Raw genomic sequence first — 25,073 nt, forward strand, 5'->3', positions numbered from 1 at the left:
AAAGGCCTTACGATTTAAATCAATTATTTAAGTCAAAACATGATCCTTACTTTGCAAGAAAGACCATGACTTTTAAAACTCCATGATGTGACTCTAACATTCTGTGAATAGATCTTTAGGTCTCTCCTTTCGCTGCGTTGTCTGGTCTAGTCACGCAACGCATTTTGGGGGAGAAACTGTTTTGTGACAAGACTAACCTCAGTAAACGACTGCCTTGACTGTTAACAGAGCTGATTAAAACTAAATTTTTTGTTCTACCATAACTGAGACGAGATATAGCTTAGGTACATTCCTGAACTCTTAAATGTCTGCCAAACACTACCACGACCAATACGACCCTCGACCAAGAATTCTCCAGGTTAACGATAAACTCCCATAACCACATTTTCTCCCATTATGAAAGTCTTAGCTTTGGCATCGATCGCGAGTATCTCCTAACTGGCAGCGATTTTGTTTCTCCACAAGGTCTCCATCCTAGCAACGTAAGTGTGCGGTGTTTTCCTCTAGCTGTGATGTCGATTAAGGGAAAACAGGTCGACATTATTACTTTGGGAACGTTGTAAACATCACAAGGTAGCAAAGAGGTGGGGGGAGGGTAGGGGCCCTGATTCCTTTTCACGCATGAATTTTAGGAAACTTTTTGCGTCACGCACGTGTCACAAATTTCTTCAAATTAATGCATCACGTATTGCTTTGAGATTAATCATGCGTGACCCTTGTACACCTCTTACCGCAACCTTCAGTGTTCCACATATTTATATTTCCACAAAGCCCGTTAAAACCATCATTTCCGGAGTTGATCAATATAGTGATTCACTTTCAGCTCAAGACTGCTCCAAGTTCTACGCAAACTCCTGATTATATAACGAAGACCGCTGATTAAACAATGCTACTCCGCAAACAGCGTTTTATCCCATGAATTGAGTTACCCACCTTTTAATCGACTGGAACTTGCTGATCCCAACCAAATTAAACAAAAACAAATTATCTCTCAGATAAAAATGTCCAGTCATGGCAAATCATGGAAACAATAACTGTCATGCATTACGGCGTAGGAGCATCTGTGTTCGGATGCATTTTAACGTAAACTAAACGCTAGTTTTTCCAAACAGGCCGATCAACAGCAGTACCAGACTCTCTGTCAGTGGAGACTAACGAAAGATTGGTAAAGCGTTTAAACGATGGCTGCAATTGTCAGCGGAGCCGGCGATCCTTTTTTTCCGCTCATTTTCAATGGCTAAGCTAGTTCCAAGCTCTAATAGAATAGAAACTAGCGGAGGGGTGGTAGAGCGAAAAAAGCGCCGTTTTACGTGCGCTTGTTATTTTGCTTATTTTAAACACAGCTGTCAAAAGCCGGGAATGTGCAAGTGGATCCATTTGCGCCGGCCGCGCAGTTAATTCCAGCGGCATGGGAACTTTCAAAGTTGAAACGTAAAAGCAACTGCTGTTGCAACATCACTCAATGTACACCCACCTTTGAGAGCCAACTCTTTTTACGACCCAATCACGTAAAGCGCGCGCTCTGATTGGTCAATTCAGTGTATCATCGAGGGCCAACTCTATGTGACAGCTAACTCTTTTCAGCCTAAAACTGAAACTGTTTCCTTGTGAGGAAATCTTTATTGACAATAGAAAATTTCCTTTGAAAGACTCAGAACTTTAGCATTTCTCAGTTTCGATCGACTTTTACTTTTTTTGACTCTGTCATTAAAAAAACATTCAATTCTTTAAGTTATTTACCTAGATATCTTTAGTAATACAGCTTCTACAAAACTATAATGTCTTGAAAATCTTTGATATGACACTTTTTGTAATCGCACTGTCAATTGAATATTATTTACAAAAATATTAAAACTGAATTACTCATGACACCAACATTTCCTAGAAAAAAAAACCAATCTGCTACATTTAACTTTTCCTTTACGGAATTCATGTCATTTAAATGATAACGTTAACTGAGCAATATGTTCTTGTATTAAAAAATTTTATAAAGAAACGTGATTGTCACACATATCGCAACAAACAAATTGTTCCATCATAAACTAACAAATTTCCTTCAAAGCCGTTCTGTAGGATGTCACGCAACGGTGCCTCTTCCAGAGGGATAAGCATTACGTGACATCCCAGACAACGGTTGCTAAGGAGACTACTGCCCCATTCACACCAAAGCTCAAACATGTTTTAAGGTTGTTTTGTTTAAAAAGGGTGGAATTGTTTTCTCCCCAGAAGCTGCCTAAACTGATGTTTGTCGACTTCAATTCAGCACATTGAAAATACAGGTTAGTGACTAAACCTACTTAAACCTGTGGAAAATTCGGTTTTCATTTCTACGTTTCTGATTTTAATTCAGTTAAACCAGATTTCACATAACATGTTTTGCTGGCGTGAATGGGGTATAACTTGAGCTCTGCACTTCATCCCATTATAGTTGGAAACTGTAGATGATATTTAGTAATTTTCAAGACTGTAAAAAGCCTCATGTGAAATTTCATTTCTCATAAAAAGTTATAAATATCATACGTATTCTACAAAATTGGTGCTTTAAACAGCCCTGTCTTTTAAAATACCTTTAGCGTAAATTAAGATAACCCTTCATTCAAGGGATATTGCCTCCATGAAGATGTTCCCGATCTACGGTAAATGAAATCTATGTGCAATGTTTTCAGATTCTTCTCGACATCACGAGCAATACAGATACAAAACAGAGCTTAGAACGTTCTCTGGTAACAAAAAAGGTTTTACAGATAATACGCTCATGGTAAACCAGACAGCAGCGCTAAAGGATAAAGATAGTATTGCATTGTGCAGCCTTGATTCTCACCATTTCACGAGTGATTAGTGCGCGCGTGAATACACGATGACTCCACTGTGAATACACTGGCAGATTAGTAAATCGTCATCATTGGCGCAAGAGTGTGATCAAGGTTCATACCCTTTTTCAGAAACAAATTTCAAGGACTTTTCAAGGACTTTTCCAGGCTCAGATTGATTTTTCCAGGCTCAGATTGATTTTTCCAGGCCCCCAAATTTGACCTTTAATCCTTTCATTACCAAGATTTCAAAATCAATTTTCCTTCTTGCAGTTTATACACATTTTTTATGACGTAAATTCTGAAAACTTTATTGCTTGAATTAGGCAAATTTCCAGGACTATCCAGACCCTGTAGTCTTTTTCCAGGACTTTCCAGTCCTGGAAAATGTCAAAATAAAATTCCAGGACTTTCCAGATTTCACCAGGACCCGTGCGAACCCTGTGTGATGCTTTGTCATTTGTTTCCTCGATTTTTAAACCTTTCTGCAAAGTAATTATGAAAGAATTTCCAGCGCATGATTGAAAAAGATCATCGTAAATGTGAATTTAGTCAGCGCTGGTAAATCAAAAAGAGTATTCATCGAGTGTTACCCAACCAGATAGAGGTGGAAAAATGCAAACTATCGACAGCGCGGGAAAACAGGATTGGTCGAAAAGGAGGCGCCTCTTTTCTTACTCCTCAGGGTCCTCGGTCTTTTTTTTTTCCTTTGGAAAGAAACAAACAAACAGAAACAACAAGAAAAAAAATTCGACAGACATCATGGGGCAGAATCTACCACAGAGGAGTGGCGTTAACCTTTCCCCCTTAACGCTGCAGTTTGATTGGCGTAGAGCTAGTAAATCGACAGACCATTTTTTAACTCAAAAGAGTACATTTGGTACTATCTTTATGCTACATCCCACCAGCTCGTCAATTCGTACTATATTTGCCAACGCGAATAAAACAATTAAGAAACAGAACATCTGGGACCCTGATTCTTCCACTAATTCGCCACAAAAGCCTCATGACATATATGTCAACTATGAAAGGCGGCCACACTGAAAATGAACGGTCGCGACTTAAGTCTTAATGGATACCCCAAAATCAGGTTTACAAGTAAGGACTGGAACTGAATAAATTACTTTTCGACAAATAATTCGTTAAATCATTTATTCAGTTCCTATCCTTCCTCAGAAACCTTATTTTGGAGTATTCATTTAGGTAACAACCGAAGCTGAACATATGAAATTGTCAAACACACTTCTACAAAATCTATGTACAATCTGAGAGAGAAATCGCATGACCTTGTTTGAATTTCTTTGCCATGCAAGAGCCTCCTCAATCCACTTTTTAACAATCATTCGCCGAAGGCGAGGTGAATATCGTCGAATAATCCCCTCGACTTCGTCTCGGGGATTATTCGACAATATTCACCAAACCGGAGGCGAATAATTGTTTTAGTATAATTTCAGAGCTGAACAACAGAGAAATTTCTAAAATCATAATATATTAGTAACATTTATTAACATTTCATTTTAACATTTTATATAAACCGCGTGGAGCGGTTTATATAGCGTGATATAAGGAATCGCTCGACCAATCAGATTGCTGGAAACTCTTTGCTCAGCTCTGAAATTATACTAAATAGAAAAAGGAGACAACCATAAGTTTCATCTCAATTGTTAAACCTTTTAACTCCAAAGAGTGACCAGCATCTAATTTCTCATTACAATATCACCTCTGAATCAAGCATCAAGTTAGAATATAAGGAAATGATCAATAACTTAAGGAGGTCTAAACTGTTAAACAAATTCTCCTTGTCAGCACCTTTGGGAATGTATGGAGGAGAACAGTACGGAGAATATGCAGAATGATGTTAGGGTGTAAATGGTTGAGAATCTAACAAGCACACCTAGAAAGTCAAATGTAAACGAAATGGTTCTTTGCTATACTTGCTAGCTCTGAAGGTATAGAATTATTTTGTACGTTTTCATGAGGGTTTTTGATTTTGATTTGTTTTTGCACTCTGAGGATTCCCCAAGGGTAAATGTACCAAATACACGAGAGGGAATTTTGAACGGGGGGAGGGGGGGGGGAGGTATCCCACGCTCGAGCTTCACTGACATTTGGAAGCTTTCTGGGCTGTTTAATTAGAACTGATTATCACTTATCCCTGACAGAGAGAGGGGTGAGTCGTTAAAAAACTCTTGGACCACTAAGGCCTACCCTTTGTAGTCCAATCACCGTCTTTTGTGTAGTACACTGGGCTCAATCCGTGTCACTAGAATCTCTGCGCTGCATTTTCCAGCCTTCCAAGAAGTCTGTGATTGCCTCTTTCTCGTCTTGCCTTGTACTTGACATGTTCAGCGCATGCTCCAATATGGCCACGTGACAAAACTCGTACTGTTCAGGTGTCTGAATAGTAAGTGCCCTCTGAGTTCTTAAAGTCTTGACTGTGTTAAATACCTCACATTTTCCCACGTCAGCCAAACGAGCCACATTCACTTCAATAGTGCAGAAGGTCCCTGTGCGACCAATACCTGCACTGCAGTGTACTATAATGGGCGGGCCTCTAGGGTGTCCCTTCCATTTGGACCCTAATGCTTGCACTGCATCATTTTGTGCCTCCCGGACCAGACCAATGACATGTAGGCACGACTCGGCAGACGAGGGCACTCCAAAATCTGGCCATGAGGTCATTTGGAAATGGACAATTCTTCGCGTCTCTCCTGACTAGGATGCAAGCAAAGATACATTAATCCTACCAGGAGCGTGATCCACAAGTAACTTCTCAATACAATATCGATATATTCTCCAGTACAAACGTGATGGGGAAAAAATAAAACAGATCAGCAGCTGGCTATCTTGTTATCAGACCAAATCCCCAAACTCCCCATACAACTTCACAAGACATTTTATCGGTATAGCAGCCAGAAAAGAGAATTACAAATCCGATCTTTGGGATCTAGAATGTTAATGTATGGTAAATACAAGTTTTTCATTTAAAAAAATTGAAGCAAACTTGTCCTAAAGTACTTGTTTCAATGGAAAGGTAGAGACTATCACGACTATCACGATGCGCACTGTACGCTATAAGTGCCATTGGATTCAGTGTAAAAAAAATAGAAACAAAAATATTTACCTCTTTCATTTCGAACACAATCACCAAGAGAAGGAATCAATGAATGAAACTCACAATTAATTTACCTAAGCATTCTTAAGAGATTGAGTCAGTTTGCTAGACATAACGTCTCGTAGTCACGTTCGACGCACTAAAAACTACTATAAAACGAATACAAGAATTGTAAAAACGTGTAAAATGGTATATAAAAAGTCACTTGTAACAATGTAGCGGAATTCCAAATCGATTTCGATCAATTACGATCCTCATCAGTAGTACTCCGCCATGTTTAAAATACTCATAAATAATTGTTCATATAAGTGACTCTGAAATGTCCACACTTCTTCCAGGCTTCATGTAAGCGGTCATGATGTATCAATCACAGCTCGTGGGATTTGAAAAAAGTTCCATTCGTTCTTGGAGTTCATAAGCGAGTCTTCGTTCACATTATTTATCCTCACTCCTTCAGTTATTTGTCTCAGCATCGCGTCATTGTGATAAACCCCCGTCACATCCATTCGGAACTGCTTTACCTCTCTATTGTGTTTCTCTTTACAGTGTTTCCACAATGCAGATCGTTCTTCCTTATTGTTAAGTGATTTCGTATGCTCTTTCCCTCTGGTATACGCGCTCCTGGCTGTTTCCCCTACGTATACGCTGTTACACTGGATACACTTAATCTCATACGTCACACTTTCTCTATCACACGGTCCTTTTCCACCTGTGCTACACACTGGGCAGTCTTCTCGTCCACACTGTCGCGGTTTAAATGGGTCGGACTTTTGGAGTAGTCGTTTAATGGCGATTCCGGCTTTCTCCACCACTTTAATATTGAAACCTTGCTGCTTTATTTCTGTCTGGTATTCCTTCCGTAACCGTGAGTTGGGCGTAGCTGGTACAAAAATTACTGATTCATTCCCGCCGCGTTTGTACCAGTTGGATTTCCTTTCGCTCTTTTCCTTTTCTCGTTCCACCTTCCTCCACTCCTTGGGTCGATGTAACGGTCTTTCTCCTTTTCGCTCAGCTCTTTGTCTCGCTCTAAAAGCTTTGAGGGCCGAATCTACAACCTCATATCTGAATTTCTTGCTGTACCCCGAGTATTGCATTCTCAGGACCATCTCGTTAACATTCTCTACTACTCGTTCCCATGGTAACAATCTGCTACAGTTAAGTAAGACCCGAAGGACTTCTTGGGTCAGGACTGTTCTCTTTGTACTCCAGCTTACGGCAGACCTAGCATGTATGACTGTCTTAGAAGCCATGCTCTTGGAATAAAACTCATACATGATCACTGAGGCTGAGGCTTTCTCGTCCTGCCTGTCTGTCTCTTCCCCTTTTGTTTCCATCCACACCTTCAAGTCAAGGATAGGTAGCTTTCCGTCCTGGTGTTTAGAGGGGTAATCTATTTCGAGTTGTATTGTCGGAAATTGCTATGCAAAACCTGAAAGTAAAATTAAATCAAATAACAGAAAAATACGTGAAAGATGAAAAGGTTTGCAAATGGAGCAACCTAGAGAAGAACGAAAAGGAAGGCTTGGTTTCAATGAAAAAGAAAGTTCAGAGTCAGGAGAGTGTGGTGTTTCAAACAGACAAGTCAGGTCGCCTCTCCGTAGACAGCATGGGGAACTACAGAGTAGCTTCTCAACCGCACGTTGTCGATAGCGTCTTAATTACCAAAGATGAACATGACCGGTTACAACAGCTCATAAATGCACATTCGACGTCTTGGGTGCGCATTTTAAATGCAGGGAGCGAGACCAATAACGAGACTAGAGTAAAGAACAGTATGTTAAATAGTGATAGCCAAGTAGCACCGCTATATACGCTACGTAAGGACCATAAAGAGTACAGTGATGAGTACAAGGGCCCCCCCGTTAGACCGGTATGCGGGGCAATGGTAGGTTACAACTGCAAGCTCTCTCACCTGGTGAGCGTTGTACTTACAGAGGTATGGAAATCGAGAGAGAATAGCGCCATATGCACGAGCACGGAAGACATGATCGCGGAAATGAACAGAGTTAATCAGGACCAGGATAACGACAACTTAATAATTGGCTCCACCGACGTGATTGCTTTATATCCTAGTCTTGATATTGAGTTCACAATCGATAAGGTGTGTGAGGTTTTCTACGAGAGTAACATCAGTATCCGAAGTATCAACAGTCAGGAGTTGGGTCTGTACCTGGCATTAACGACATCACCGGAAGTGCTAGCTAGGATGGAGATTACAAATGTATGTCCAACGAGAAAGACGAATAGAGGGAGACCACCCACGATCACTGCAAGTGGGAGTGAGGAGCAGAAAGAGAAAAGATTTAAATCGTGGAACCCACCAGTCACACAGCCAGATGAACGTGCGAAACGTATTATGTTGAAAGAGGCATTAAGAGTCGTATTGACAGTGATTATGAAAAATCATGTTTTCACATTTGATAACGAGATCAGAAAGCAAATAAGAGGTGGTCCAATTGGCCTTAAATTAACCGGGGTACTGGCCCAGATTTTCATGATTTGGTGGGATGAAAAATTTGCAACAAGGCTGAATGAATTGGCCATCGTTATGAAAATGAACAAACGGTACGTGGATGACATCAACATGGCTGTGCAAGCAACACCAGTTGGGATGAGGTACAAGGATGGAAAAACTCACATGGATGAGAGATCCGTAGCTGAGGATCAAGGAATCAGTGACGATGAGAGGACTATGACATTGATAAAACAGATAGGAAACGACATACACCCGTCAATACAACTCGAAATAGATTACCCCTCTAAACACCAGGACGGAAAGCTACCTATCCTTGACTTGAAGGTGTGGATGGAAACAAAAGGGGAAGAGACAGACAGGCAGGACGAGAAAGCCTCAGCCTCAGTGATCATGTATGAGTTTTATTCCAAGAGCATGGCTTCTAAGACAGTCATACATGCTAGGTCTGCCGTAAGCTGGAGTACAAAGAGAACAGTCCTGACCCAAGAAGTCCTTCGGGTCTTACTTAACTGTAGCAGATTGTTACCATGGGAACGAGTAGTAGAGAATGTTAACGAGATGGTCCTGAGAATGCAATACTCGGGGTACAGCAAGAAATTCAGATATGAGGTTGTAGATTCGGCCCTCAAAGCTTTTAGAGCGAGACAAAGAGCTGAGCGAAAAGGAGAAAGACCGTTACATCGACCCAAGGAGTGGAGGAAGGTGGAACGAGAAAAGGAAAAGAGCGAAAGGAAATCCAACTGGTACAAACGCGGCGGGAATGAATCAGTAATTTTTGTACCAGCTACGCCCAACTCACGGTTACGGAAGGAATACCAGACAGAAATAAAGCAGCAAGGTTTCAATATTAAAGTGGTGGAGAAAGCCGGAATCGCCATTAAACGACTACTCCAAAAGTCCGACCCATTTAAACCGCGACAGTGTGGACGAGAAGACTGCCCAGTGTGTAGCACAGGTGGAAAAGGACCGTGTGATAGAGAAAGTGTGACGTATGAGATTAAGTGTATCCAGTGTAACAGCGTATACGTAGGGGAAACAGCCAGGAGCGCGTATACCAGAGGGAAAGAGCATACGAAATCACTTAACAATAAGGAAGAACGATCTGCATTGTGGAAACACTGTAAAGAGAAACACAATAGAGAGGTAAAGCAGTTCCGAATGGATGTGACGGGGGTTTATCACAATGACGCGATGCTGAGACAAATAACTGAAGGAGTGAGGATAAATAATGTGAACGAAGACTCGCTTATGAACTCCAAGAACGAATGGAACTTTTTTCAAATCCCACGAGCTGTGATTGATACATCATGACCGCTTACATGAAGCCTGGAAGAAGTGTGGACATTTCAGAGTCACTTATATGAACAATTATTTATGAGTATTTTAAACATGGCGGAGTACTACTGATGAGGATCGTAATTGATCGAAATCGATTTGGAATTCCGCTACATTGTTACAAGTGACTTTTTATATACCATTTTACACGTTTTTACAATTCTTGTATTCGTTTTATAGTAGTTTTTAGTGCGTCGAACGTGACTACGAGACGTTATGTCTAGCAAACTGACTCAATTATCGAACACGTTCCTGGCCTCGGCCCACAAAATTTCATCACAATTCTTAAGAGAGGAAAGACTAAATAACCAAAGATCAATTTGTCTAAGTTTGGTTTCTGATTGACTAAAAGGACTTCCTGGAGGAAAATCAATCGAAATCAGGCAACCATGAAATCGATAACAAGATAATCTGGATTCAAACTCTTCCATTAAGCTTTGAAGATTTAAGTCACATTTCTTTCTTCTCCCAGCTATTCTGTAAAAATAAATCCTTACCCTTTTATGCTTCATCCAGAAAACTCTTTCTAAATGGTCTTCAAATTCCAAAGTTTCTTCATGGGACACTTCTATGGCTGCAAACTCTTGCGTTTCATTATTTTCAGGCCAATACTGAATACACTTCATGCGACTCCTTTCGATGCACCTGGGTGAACATATTTCACTCTTGTTAAGTCACTCAGTAATAGTCCCTTTTACAGTTGTGGGCTTGGTGGCCAAGCCTTTGAACAGGAGTGAGGCTAAGGGTGACCCTGTTGTGATAGAGACCTGTATCTAGTTAGCATGATAACAAAGTAATTTGCATTTGAAAAGCAGCAACATCTCTATCATAACAAGGTCACCCTAAGCCTCACTCCTGTTCAAAGGCTCGGCCACCAAGCCCACGACTGTAAAAATGACTAATGAATGATAATAATATGACACCTAGCAGCGGAGACTTGAAACGAGATTGAGAATGCTTTGTTTCCATTCAATGTAGATGAGAAAGGAAAGAAATGAAAGAAGATGGGAAGCCATGCTAATGATGTGTGCTTGATGCTGGATAAACGGAGTCAGTGCAACTGATTTAAAATCTTGATTAACTGGTTTGATATCTGGAGAAACTGGTGCAGCATCTGAATTAACTGGTCTGAGATCTGGATTAACTGGTTTGACTTCTCGTGCAGCACAAAACATTTGAATTATTTTGTTATTCAAGGTGTAGCTTTCCTTCCAGAGAAATGAACCACCCCAAATTTTGCACCTCAAGCTCAAAATGCATATATCACTAACCTACTAGCAGCCACCGGTGAATGATACCTCCAAAAACCTTAATTTCATCTCTATTGTAAACTACATCACTCTAATCCTACATATACTCCAAGGATAAATCAAAACAAAGTTTGGCTCATTTCCATTTATCCCCCAAGAGCTTTTGATAAAATTAGTACACTTACCTTGTTACCGGTGAATGATACCTCCAAAAACCTTAATTTCATCTCTATTGTAAACTACATCATTCTAATCCTACACATACTCCAAGGATAAATCAAAACAAAGTTTGGCTTATTTCCATTTATCCCCCAAGAGCTTTTGATAAAATTAGTACACTTACCTTGTTACCATGACAATAACATAAACCTGTTGTTCCCAGGCCATTTGCCAGAAATCACCTTTGGTGTGGGGCAGGGGCCCTAAACAGCAAAAATTATTCAAAACAGTTAATAATTTCTAAGGAAATTATGAAGATTTATGCACACTGACTGACTACCGACTACTGTATTGCAAGAAAAACTAAAAACACCTAAGCTCCATTATTTTGATTGTGTAAATTGTTACCATCAAAAATCCTAGAGGATAACTTCACATGTAAATATGTTAACTGTATAATTGTATCTACATAACATCATTCTGTGATTCAACCAACACTAACTTTTACATCACTCACTAGAGGGGTTCTTCTCTATTGCAGATTCACTCTAACCTTGAGTGGCAATATATGCCCGTGCTTGCTTGTATCCATCCATAAAGTTTGCATGAATGTAATTTGACGTCTAGAAAATAATTGCAGAAACAATTTTACCCCGATTAACCAAGATTGTCAAGATATGGAAAAAAGAAAAGCTTGACTCTTTTACATATAGCCTGTATTAGGCTCTCAGTAGATGACAATGTGCAAAAAATGGCAAGCAAGCTGATGCTGTTGTTGCAGTTGTCAGGGAAACCTCACTTTGCATTACTCTTTTCTCTCCTGCTTATTTCGTGAAGTAATGCCATTTTTCCCATGCCCACTGTCTTTCTTGTCACCACTGACTGAGAGCATGAAACAAGGTCATGTCACATGTAAGCTGCAGTGGTGTACAAAAAATATGTTTGGCCAAAATACTGTCAGTAGAGAAAGATCTTGTGAAGCTGAAAAATAATATACTCATTGGCATAGGTATAATGCGCTTTTTAATGGAAACAATGTGTGTACTAAAAAGGTTGTCTACAAAGATAAACTTGCCACCTGTCCATCCAAATTAGACAGCTTCACCCTTGTTTCTTCTAGACACGGGACATCAGTGTACCTGTTTTTCTTCAAATTCTCTGGCAGTCTGCAAATAACGCATGCAAAAACATATCATTCAATAGCTATTCACTCCCACAACATTCTAAATTTGCAGCTTAAGTCACTGGTTTTGCAACTTGTGTTCAGCAACAAGAACCAGATGGGTCCTTACCTTGCAGACTGAAAAATTTCAGCCACTGCTTTGGTCTTTAAATTGAAATACTGGATCTTGATTCCCCTTCTTTGTAACTTCATCATGTGTTCGATAAATTCCATTACAGTGAGAGCACCTTCAATTCCAATGCCTGCTTCTTGATCAAATGCTAGAGTGCCAACTTTGTTTGACACATTTCCACCATGTCTTTCAAGGTTTTTTGCTTCCCCATTCAAACTACCCTTTTCTTGAAGTGTCAGTGAGTATGATTGGAAGCACTTGTTTAACCAAGCTAAATGATCCACTTTCAGGTATCCCCCTAAGCTTTCAGGAATAGAAGATTCTGGAATTCTCTGTGGCAATGCTTCCCTTGGAACTACCTCAATTCTTTCCTTCAGTTTTTCTTGGAGAAAGTTCATGAAAATGGATAACACAGCCTTAAACCAAAGTGGAGGGGAGATAATGAAGACGTTCTTGAGCCTGGCTGGATAACTTCCCTGAAAAGGACAAAGCTTCATGTGATCAATACTTTGGGTGGTGTAGTATAATAATGACATTTTTACACATTTGTCCTCCAAAAGCTCATAAGTGAGAACCAATCAAAATTCAGCGTGTCATATTACATGCAATCTTTCATTCCTGTGGCTGGAAGTGTAGAGATGTAAATAATGAATACTTGGATAATCCTTGACAAGACGGCACAAAGCAAACATGTACACAACTGTGCACATGCAATTTAATGTTTCAAAAATGCCTGACGGCGACATAAGGAAAGTACAAGGTTACCTTCAGCAGATCCATGACTTTTTTTGCAAGACCATAATCAAAATTATGATAGCCTGATCCTGTCATGTCGTAGAGCAGTACTAACCCATTCTTTTGGGTTTCGTAACTGGAAAATAAACAAAAATGTGAAATAAATAATGGGAAGTTAACCCACACAACATAATGTCTAGTGGTCAGATAATCAGATAACTTTACGTGTTTACAGACAAGGCAATGTACTGCAGGGACTGCCAATTTTATTGAAAGGCAAGCTGGTATCTCATCCTACCTGAGATATAAAACATATAAATAAAATCAAAAAGGGCCAAATGCATGTACCAGCCAAACCAAATCATCATCATCACTTCTTATCTTCAAGTGATCATGCCCACTGAATAAAGAAAATTGCTGTGTACATATTTTGTACCTTTTCAGACACTCATCCAGCTGAAATGCAATTCCCTGTATAACTGTCCTGTGACTTGTTGCTGCAGGAAAGTGCTTGCTAGCAGTGAACATAGCTATCGCTGCACCTCCTGAATCACGAGCATCCTAGATAAGCAGGAGTAAAAATTATTTACTCATTTAGGGACAGTAAAGAGAATTACTAAGGAGATCTCATGAGTGAAAGGGTTAAGTTTCTCCTCCAAGATAAGAGCAATGATCCTTGTCACCTCATCCCTAAAGAAAGCAGGGTATGCTCTCTTTAATCTACCTAATCATTCTAAGCAGCATATGGCAGTCTGCAGTCTTTCCTCACATTTAGGTAGCTTGGAAAGCTGCAAAACTCCTAAACAAAAGTTTATTTTTCAAATCGGCACTCTTAACCCAATAGGTATCAACAAACGCTTTTCGTTCTACTAATTTATTCTTGTTTTTCTCATCACCATGTTCCCACTAATAGTACAGCACCACTTTCTGCATAGAAACACACACACAACCCACAATTCCTCTATTTGCTCTGATGAAGGGCTAACGCTCACAATGTCAACTTTTTAATTCTTTATGGTGGCTAATTTATAATTTCAACTTAGTTTATAAAACCAAATTACTATGCTCTGGGTTCTCATTGACTTCAAAGGCTATAGCACTAATAAGCTTCTGGACCAACTCATTTAAAAACTTTGTAATCTGAAGGTCACCTTGCCATGGCAGCTTTGTAATGATCTCTTTTATATTAAAAGTTAACCGGAAAATTTTGCACCCAGATTAGGGAGCAATTCCTTACCCCCTATACTCATTGCAAGTAACAAACTCTTGACCACTAATAATAATATAATAAATATATCTTATTAACCAAGCGCAAGGGCCGTACTGGGAGAATATCAGCCTTTGGTCTTGACAGTACAGACCTCGCTGCGCTCGGTCCATACAAAAAAGACCGAGGGCTGATATTCTTCTAGTATGGTCCCGAGCAAGCTTGGTTAATAAGAGATTTATTATATGACTGAAGTTCAAAGGGACACAAGTGCGGTATCATTCTGGACCATTCGGGACAGTGCCCGGTCCAATACTTAGAGAATATTGGACCGGCAATGGAGCATTTTGATTGGTTGATTTTAGTTATTGGCCCTCTGACTGCACGAGTCGTGTAATAATATAATAGTACAGTATTTATATAGTGCTATTTCTATCACTATCCAATAGTGCTGCATTACACTCAACATCTACACAAACAAATAGGTGACCACAAATGAGTCAAGTGACTCACCAAAACTGTAAACTTCCCACCAAGAAGTTCAGAGCTCAAAGGTTGATCATATGGAGCCAATTCTTGCAAATAATACATCTGACGTTCATGCTGTGAAAGTAAAATCCACAGAACATAGTTTAAGTCATGGGTAATGAGAGTCACAGAGCCTGTGTGTGCCATCTCAATCTAGAATTACTAAAAGAGAATCACTGAGCCTGTGTGTTTCATCTCAATCTAGACTACTAAAAGTTAACCAATAACTGCCCCTAAAAAATTACTGCACCCCCAATTTCTAGTGACCCTCCCTAAGTGTTGCGCCTGATAGTGGTGGGAAGGTCTGCGTGTCTTAATGATCTTGGAGGTTATACCAGCGGTGAATTTGGTCACTGGTAGGTTCAACCATGTTGGGCAAGTTCCAAGTGAGAGGCCTGACTGATTGCAACACCTGGCCCTCCTGGCTGGGGGTTGGGCGAAGGGCTAATATCCCTTCCCCGTAAAAAAAATATTATTACTGAAACCGGAAATACTTTTCAAAGAATGCAAGGGCAGAAAGGGCAGAACGAAGAGACTGACCGGGTACCCCATGACAGTGATCTGTTGTTTACGGACTACCAGCGCCAGATGACATTGGAGGGTGAAAGCCCCTACAGAAGAAGCCCCCAGATTGACAGAGTCACTTCTGAAACCCAAGAAATTTGTTACCGTAGGAAACTGGAATGTACAAACGATGTATGCTGTTGGAAAAGCTGCACAAATTGCACATGTGATGAGAGAATACAACGTAGACATCCTGGGCATCAGTGAATGCAGATGGACGGATTCGGGTAAGTGAATGTTAACTACAGGAGAGACTGTTATCTACTCAGGGAGAAAAGATGGTATATACCGAAGTGGTGTGGCAATTATGATGTCGAAACAAGCAGAATCAACCTTGCTGGAGTGGAAGCCTGTAAACGATTGCATAATTATGGCACGATTTTATTCAAAATTCATCAAACTTACCATTATCCACGTATATGCACCTACACTTGACGTAGAAGACGAAGACAAGGAGCAGTTTTACGAACAACTACAAAGTATTGTTGAGAAAGTAGCTAAACACGATCTCCTGCTGGTAACCAGAGACATGAATGCAAAAGTCGGATCATGCAACAGAAATAGGGAAAGAATTATGGGAAAAAAAGGAACAGGAGCGATAAACAACAATGCTGAAAGGCTCACCAACTTCTGTGAGATGAACAGCCTTATTATCACAGGAACACTATTTCCCCACAAAGAAATCCACAAAAACACCTGGACGTCCCCTGATGGAAGAACACAGAACCAGATCGATCATGTACTAGTAAACCAGCAGTTTAGAAGATCAGTTCAAGACACAAGAGTCTTGAGAGGCGCAGACGTTGGATCAGATCACCAACTGGTTAGAACCAAGGTAAAGCTCAAGCTAAAGAAAATCACCAAGCCTACCAGCACAAGGACTAAGTATGACACTGGTAAACTACAGAATGAGTCAATTGGGAAAGTATTTTCAATAGAACTTCGCAACCAGCTTTCAGTCCTCGAGTCAATTGATGACAATGAAGAGGAACAGGAAGAGGAACATGAACTTGAAATCGATACTAAGTAGTCCCACTTTGACAAAGCTTATAACAACACAGCAGAAAAAATACTAGGTAAGAAAAAGAAAAACAGCAAACCATGGATCAGTCAAGCCTCTTGGTCAATGATTGAAGAGAGAAAACACCTGAAGATCCAAATGGAAAACGCAAAGTCAAAGAGGATCCAAAATCAACTCCTGGAAAAATATAAGATTAAAGACAAACAAGTTAAGAAGAACCTCAAAGAAGACAAACAGAAATGGCTCAACGACCAAATGGATGATGCACAAAAAGCAGTGGACATGGGTAACATGAAAACCTTATACGAGATAACTAAATCTATCTGCAATGAGAAGCCATGCAACTCCGCCGCCATTAACAACAAAGAAGGAAAAACCATTACTGAAGACTCAGCCAGATTAACCCGCTGGAAAGAATACTTTGAAGAGATCCTGAACCGCGAAACCCCAACAAACCCATCAATGATTGACACAGATATCCCAGAAGTAGAAATCAATACAGAGCCCATCAGCAAAGACGAAGTTAGACAAGTAATTAGATCACTACAGAACAGAAAAGCAGGCGGCGTCGACAACATAGTAGCAGAGCTTCTCAAAGCAGACCTGGAAATATCCACCCAAAAGCTACATGGAATAATTCAATTAATATGGGAATAAAAACGAGCCCCCTTAGAATGGTTAAAAGGATTAATCATCAAGCTACCCAAGAAAGGAAACCTAAGGGACTGCATCAACTGGCGAGGTATAACCTTACTCATTATTGCGAGCAAAGTCCTAGGCAAGATTCTCATGGAGCGCATGAAGCAAGAAATAGATGCAAAACTACGTCAAGAACAAGCTGGATTTCGCCAGGGACAAAGTACCACTGAACAGATATTCATAATACGCAATATTATCGAACAGACACATGGTTGGCAGGCTTCCCTGATCCTGAACTTCATCGATTTCGAGAAAGCATTTGATTCGTTACATACGAACAGCCTTTGGGATATTATGAAGCTAGATGGAATACCGAGTAAACTCAACAAAATAATCCAACTCCTTTACCAAGATTCCAAATCTGCAGTCCTTGATGGAGGTCAAGCATCTGAATGGTTCCAAGTAAAAACTGGCGTCAAGCAAGGTTGTGTAATGTCAGGCTTCTTATTCCTCCTTGCCATCGACTGGATAATGCAAGAGACAACCAATCTAGCAAAGACAGGCATCAGATGGAAATTCCCCAGTCAGCTAGAAGACCTAGACTACGCAGATGATATTGCTCTGATCTCAACCAATCACAGACAGATGCAAAAGACAGATAAGCTAACAGAGGCAGCTCAGAGAGTGGGACTCAACATTAGCAAATCAAAAACATGCATACTGAAAATTAACTACAAGAACAACAACTCGATCAAATTCCAAAACGGTCAAGACATCCAGGAAACAAACGACTTCACTTATCTTGGAGCATGTGTAAGTGCAGATGGGGGAGCAGATAATGGCATAGAAAGCAGACTTTGTAAGGCCAAGACAGCATTCAGGAAGTTGAGAAAAGTGTGGAGCTCCAAACAATATAGTAAGAAGACCAAGATTAAGCTATTCAACACCCTCGTGAAACCGGTCCTTTTGTAGGGAAGTGAAACATGGAAGACAAAATAATGCTAAAGATTAGGAGAAACTTGATTCCTTTCAGTACCAGTGCCTGAAGAGAATTCAAGGAATATTTTGGCCGTACATCATTTCAAAGGAGGAATTACAAAAAGAAACCAGATCTGCGCCGATGAGCATAGAAGTCAGGAGAAGGAGGTGGAAGTTTCTTGGAGATGTCTTGAGGATGCCACAAGACCACCACTGCGTAATACCCCTCACATGGTCACCAGACAGTAAGAGAAAGGTGGCCACGCCCAAAACAACTTAGAGGCGATAGATTGAAAAGGAAAGAAGTGAGGCAGGTTGGAAGTCATGGGAAGAAGCAAGTATCATTGCAAGAGACCAGGACCGATGGAAGAGAAGTATCGAGGCCTTATGCACAACAGAGCACGAAGAAGACTGATGATGATGATGATGAATTTCTAGCGACAATTTTTGGAAAAAAGGTGTGGCTTATCCATAGGTTTATAAAGTAGTTCCACTACTTAAAAAAGCCCAGTACTAATTACACAACACAATGAAAATAGAAAATAATGCTCAACTCTGATGTCATAATTTAAGTTCACTTTTCTTCATATATTACTGTCACTGCCATGATTGCTGCATTTTTTCATGAACCCTTGGAGTGACTAACATCTAATTTCCCTTTACAATATTCCCCATGAATCACACATTGATGTCATGAGAATAAAGGAAATGATCACCAACTAGAGGCTGTTGATTGTTACACAAATTCTCCTTGTTAGCACTTTGAAAATGTTTGGAGAACAGTTTAGAGAATATATATATATATATATAAGCGAAATAGGCAACGTAGGATCCATGACAGTGCTCGACAATGAAGGAGCGATTACAGTAGCAAATGGACTACTCAAGTGACGCACATATGGATTTTAATACAGCCTGTTTCGTAGACCAACAAAAGTTGATCCACTCATCAGTTAAACTCCATACATACTGAGGCATCGTGACGGTTAACTCTAACTCAGCAACGTGATCACATGGCATTGTTTAAAAAATTCAAATCTTGAAAACCGTGCGCGCGCCGATAATAGCGTTAAGAATACCTGAGAATATATTTTCGCCGATGTCTACAATTGGATATTATTTCACTTCGCTTGTTTAAAGAGGCTTCATGCGGATAATACAAGATAAAAAATTTCTCAGTAAGGCATAAATTGCAACGTTTTGTGGCATTGGAATATGATCTAGCCCTAGCAATAATTTTCCATGAAATCGAATAGTCTTCCCTCTTCTCCTTTAGTTTCCACAGGTACTTGCTCAGCTCTGTGTCATTTCGCCGTCTCTCGTGGTTGAACGACATTTGGTGGTTGCGCCATCTAGTCTTAAAATCTGTCGCTGTGAGGCCAACGTACGTTTTAGTTTCTTCCTTGGTATCGACTGTGGCTTGGTAGACGACCTCGCTTTGCAAACATTCCCCTCCTAAAGGGCATTCGTTTTCGTTCCTGCAGTTGCACAATCTTTGGGGGCGGCTATCTTCGGACATTTTTGCGTTCCTGATTGTGGCTTTGTTATGCCCGTCTATGATCTGTTTCATATTTGGTGTGCACGAGTAGCTCAGTTTAATGGTGTTTCTATTGAAAATTTTCCTCAGTTTGTGGGTGACTGGAAAGCACTTGTCAATAAGGTTAATGAACGCTCTGCCAATGTTGGTCTGTACGTTTCTGTTAAATGGTGGGTTAAACCAAATTATGTTTCTTCGCCTTTTGGTTTGGTATTGCGGTCGGTGCGGTTCCGGTTCAGTGAAGTGCAGCTTGTATGTGTAGCCACTCTTGTGCAACGCGTCTTGGTAGGGAGGTGCGGCTTTGTTAAACATGTCTTCGTCAGAAGAGATTTCAGAAAGTCTTTTATTAACTGCTTCGGGGATGTTTCGTAGTATGCAAGGTGGGTGGTTAGACTTGCTGTGTACGTATAGATGGGTAGTTGCTGGTTTGGAATAGGGTCCGAATCTGCCGGTTATCAGGTCAAGCGTTACGTCGAGAAAGTTGATGATTTTCTTGTTTGCCTCGATGGTAATTCTAAGGTTGTTTTGGGCAAATATCGTGCAAATCTGTTTCTTAATTCTCTCCACTTTTTGGGGTGTTTGGTTTATAACTGCAAGGCCGTCGTCACGGTAAAGTCCGATGTTAATTTCTGGTATGGTCGCAAGCTGTGATAGGAGGTAGCAGCCGACTAGTTCACATGTCTCCGCTCCATCATAACTTCCCATGGTGACGTCGAAAAGGCCGTTGGAATTTTTCTTCTGCCAAGAGGTCTCATTGCTAAATAGTAGTGATTCTTTAGCAAGCAGGACGATTTGGCGATCATCTGAGGAGATGGTCGTGTAGTTAGACGCGAAGTCGAGGGCACGTCCGAGTAGATCTTTCGTTATTGAGGGGTAGAATTCTACAACATCGAAGCTGATGAAAGCAGATTCGCATTTATTTGGTAAGTTTTTGAACCACTGCAGCACAGAGGATGTGTTCTTCCATTGATTAACGCCTGTTGCATTTACAAGTTTCTGGTTAATATTTTCGAGAATTTTCTTGCTTATTTTTCCAATTTCCTGTTTTGATGGGTTGATCAAACGACAAGTGGGTCGGTTTAAGAAATTGTCTTTATGGTCTTTAAGTGTTACGAACGCATCTCTCTGGGCGGTAACTTCGACCCGGTCGTCAATACCTAGTTTCTTCGTGATTGTTTTGGCTGCAGCGTCAGTTTTTCTGAGTTGGTTGCTGTCAGCTTTCTTGTATGTTTTGGTTATGTTGTCGTTCAGGAGTTGATTATACTTCGTGGCCTCTAGCTTGTAAAAATTGGTAGATTTGTCCGCTTTAACGAATAAGCGATTTTCGTTTTTAATCAACTTGATGTCTTCATTCAGCTCTTTCTGAAACTGGCATTTCGTATTCTTGAATTGGACGCTTTGGATTAATCGTTGCATGCCGGATAATAATGCCTTACTGAGAAATTTTTTATCTTGTATTATCCGCATGAAGCCTCTTTAAACAAGCGAAGTGAAATAATATCCAATTGTAGACATCGGCGAAAATATATTCTCAGGTATTCTTAACGCTATTATCGGCGCGCGCACGGTTTTCAAGATTTGAATTTTTTAAACAATGCCATGTGATCACGTTGCTGAGTTAGAGTTAACCGTCACGATGCCTCAGTATGTATGGAGTTTAACTGATGAGTGGATCAACTTTTGTTGGTCTACGAAACAGGCTGTATTAAAATCCATATGTGCGTCACTTGAGTAGTCCATTTGCTACTGTAATCGCTCCTTCATTGTCGAGCACTGTCATGGATCCTACGTTGCCTATTTCGCTTATATAGCTCCTATTTTGTTGAGCACTGTGTGACCGAAGATTCAAATATGGAACGTGTGGCGTTCCACTACTCAACGAAGAACATTCCTTTGGCATCACGAAGGGAATTCACAAAGCAACTGATTGAAAAGACCGAACAATTTTTGCGCCGCATGAGATGGAAAGCATTCCACTTTTTGAACCCAGGACAGGCGGAAGAGAAAGAAACTTTCGGCTTCAAGACAAACAACTGCCCGCCGGTCATCGAAGAGCTGCGCGACTTTGAGGACGGCATGCAACGATTAATCCAAAGCGTCCAATTCAAGAATACGAAATGCCAGTTTCAGAAAGAGCTGAATGAAGACATCAAGTTGATTAAAAACGAAAATCGCTTATTCGTTAAAGCGGACAAATCTACCAATTTTTACAAGCTAGAGGCCACGAAGTATAATCAACTCCTGAACGACAACATAACCAAAACATACAAGAAAGCTGACAGCAACCAACTCAGAAAAACTGACGCTGCAGCCAAAACAATCATGAAGAAACTAGGTATTGACGACCGGGTCGAAGTTACCGCCCAGAGAGATGCGTTCGTAACACTTAAAGACCATAAAGACAATTTCTTAAACCGACCCACTTGTCGTTTGATCAACCCATCAAAACAGGAAATTGGAAAAATAAGCAAGAAAATTCTCGAAAATATTAACCAGAAACTTGTAAATGCAACAGGCGTTAATCAATGGAAGAACACATCCTCTGTGCTGCAGTGGTTCAAAAACTTACCAAATAAATGCGAATCTGCTTTCATCAGCTTCGATGTTGTAGAATTCTACCCCTCAATAACGAAAGATCTACTCGGACGTGCCCTCGACTTCGCGTCTAACTACACGACCATCTCCTCAGATGATCGCCAAATCGTCCTGCTTGCTAAAGAATCACTACTATTTAGCAATGAGACCTCTTGGCAGAAGAAAAATTCCAACGGCCTTTTCGACGTCACCATGGGAAGTTATGATGGAGCGGAGACATGTGAACTAGTCGGCTGCTACCTCCTATCACAGCTTGCGACCATACCAGAAATTAACATCGGACTTTACCGTGACGACGGCCTTGCAGTTATAAACCAAACACCCCAAAAAGTGGAGAGAATTAAGAAACAGATTTGCACGATATTTGCCCAAAACAACCTTAGAATTACCATCGAGGCAAACAAGAAAATCATCAACTTTCTCGACGTAACGCTTGACCTGATAACCGGCAGATTCGGACCCTATTCCAAACCAGCAACTACCCATCTATACGTACACAGCAAGTCTAACCACCCACCTTGCATACTACGAAACATCCCCGAAGCAGTTAATAAAAGACTTTCTGAAATCTCTTCTGACGAAGACATGTTTAACAAAGCCGCACCTCCCTACCAAGACGCGTTGCACAAGAGTGGCTACACATACAAGCTGCACTTCACTGAACCGGAACCGCACCGACCGCAATACCAAACCAAAAGGCGAAGAAACATAATTTGGTTTAACCCACCATTTAACAGAAACGTACAGACCAACATTGGCAGAGCGTTCATTAACCTTATTGACAAGTGCTTTCCAGTCACCCACAAACTGAGGAAAATTTTCAATAGAAACACCATTAAACTGAGCTACTCGTGCACACCAAATATGAAACAGATCATAGACGGGCATAACAAAGCCACAATCAGGAACGCAAAAATGTCCGAAGATAGCCGCCCCCAAAGATTGTGCAACTGCAGGAACGAAAACGAATGCCCTTTAGGAGGGGAATGTTTGCAAAGCGAGGTCGTCTACCAAGCCACAGTCGATACCAAGGAAGAAACTAAAACGTACGTTGGCCTCACAGCGACAGATTTTAAGACTAGATGGCGCAACCACCAAATGTCGTTCAACCACGAGAGACGGCGAAATGACACAGAGCTGAGCAAGTACCTGTGGAAACTAAAGGAGAAGAGGGAAGACTATTCGATTTCATGGAAAATTATTGCTAGGGCTAGATCATATTCCAATGCCACAAAACGTTGCAATTTATGCCTTACTGAGAAATTTTTTATCTTGTATTATCCGCATGAAGCCTCTTTAAACAAGCGAAGTGAAATAATATCCAATTGTAGACATCGGCGAAAATATATTCTCAGGTATTCTTAACGCTATTATCGGCGCGCGCACGGTTTTCAAGATTTGAATTTTTTAAACAATGCCATGTGATCACGTTGCTGAGTTAGAGTTAACCGTCACGATGCCTCAGTATGTATGGAGTTTAACTGATGAGTGGATCAACTTTTGTTGGTCTACGAAACAGGCTGTATTAAAATCCATATGTGCGTCACTTGAGTAGTCCATTTGCTACTATATATATATATATATATATATATATATATATAATTATACTTCAAGATCTAGGCTACTTGAACTTTTACTGCAACTCTGAGTTTCATGCCTCTTGCGAAGCAATCGTCAGGCAACTGCCAGAAATAACGGTTACAATCCACCGAAATGTAAAAGACATCACAAAATATATATATATATATATATATATATTGTAACTGGACAAATTACTGAAAAAGGAAGCATCAACCAAATACAAAAAAACATCATTATCGATAAATATCTGCCTGTTAAAGGTCCATCTTTTACCTATTTGGATCCAAGAAAAAGTAACTGAAACTGAAAAACGTTTTCAGCTATTAAACTACCTTGGTCGTTCGTAATGACTTAAACTATGGCAAAATTTTAGCAACGGGAAAATTCAATATATTGAGCATGATTACTATGGGCGAACCAATACTTTGTAAACAGATTAATTAATGTACAAAAGTAATCCTCCTAAAAAAGTCAAGTACAAAGAATTAATCACATTCCTTGGGGGGATTATTTTTAAACTGTAGCTCTTTCATCGTTGCTCTCAGAAAAATATATACTCGGTGAAATCGTTCGCAATTGCGAACACAGGTATCAATTACAGTTAAAATGTGTACATAAAGAAGTGAACACGCAACAATTATTAATCCTATACCTGTTGTTTAATTCATTAGCACTAAAAGTTAAACACAGTATTCCACAAACAGCTGTTTTTAGCTGTCAGAGACACAGCCGGAAAATTCGGCGGCGATTAGAGACGGAATATGCAAGTGTACATTAAGATTAGAGAAAAAAGTTCATGTCTTTGGAAATGACGCTTTATTATAAGCAGAAACATTGGAAAATCTTTAGCAGCTGTTACAGTTTCCTTACCTGATATCGTCTGTATACGTTCACAGCTCGTTCGACATTAAATTTCCTAGCCATAAGGAACATAAGAGCGGTAGATGTTCCCACAGGACTCAAGCCGTTTTCGGCGCAGTCCTTGTTGACTTCTCTCAAGAAAACGGCAATCGCCTGTGTTAGAGAGCAAGGAAAGCAAGTCATGTCTTGAAAGAGTGAAATTAAAAAGAAAGATTTAAGCGTATTGGACTGTGTACAGTTTTTATACCTCCTGTTCCTGGTCTGATCGCACTATCACTCCTACATCCGCCATCTTCAATTAACATCTGTTGTGATAGGAAACACCGCTGGCTAATGTGTTACAGTTGCACAGGTTCCCCAGCATTTTTAAAGTTGGGAGTATAAAAC

The 25,073-nt window shown here is 40.3% G+C and overlaps 1 protein-coding gene across 2 annotated transcripts; it reads right to left on the reverse strand.

Annotated features, from left to right (window-relative positions):
• Positions 1-1,600: 1,600 nt before the first annotated feature.
• LOC111341934 (tyrosine-protein phosphatase non-receptor type 9) lies at positions 1,601-25,073 on the reverse strand. Of its 2 annotated transcripts, none has more exons than XM_088756036.1 (11): positions 24,934-25,073; positions 24,696-24,839; positions 14,896-14,985; positions 13,612-13,736; positions 13,206-13,311; positions 12,438-12,916; positions 12,224-12,311; positions 11,699-11,768; positions 11,330-11,408; positions 10,234-10,381; positions 1,601-5,525 (listed from the first exon to the last, which is right to left on the reverse strand). In XM_088756036.1, the coding sequence occupies exons 1-11, from the start codon at positions 24,976-24,978 to the stop codon at positions 5,061-5,063; spliced, it is 1,839 nt and encodes a 612-aa protein (XP_088612162.1). In that variant the 5' UTR covers positions 24,979-25,073; the 3' UTR covers positions 1,601-5,060. The 2 variants fall into 2 exon arrangements, with proteins under 2 accessions (XP_088612162.1, XP_088612161.1); XM_088756035.1 differs by having other exon boundaries at positions 12,221-12,311.

The sequence above is a fragment of the Stylophora pistillata genome, chromosome 4 (assembly GCF_964205215.1).
Source record: "Stylophora pistillata chromosome 4, jaStyPist1.2, whole genome shotgun sequence".
Lineage (NCBI taxonomy): Eukaryota > Metazoa > Cnidaria > Anthozoa > Scleractinia > Pocilloporidae > Stylophora > Stylophora pistillata.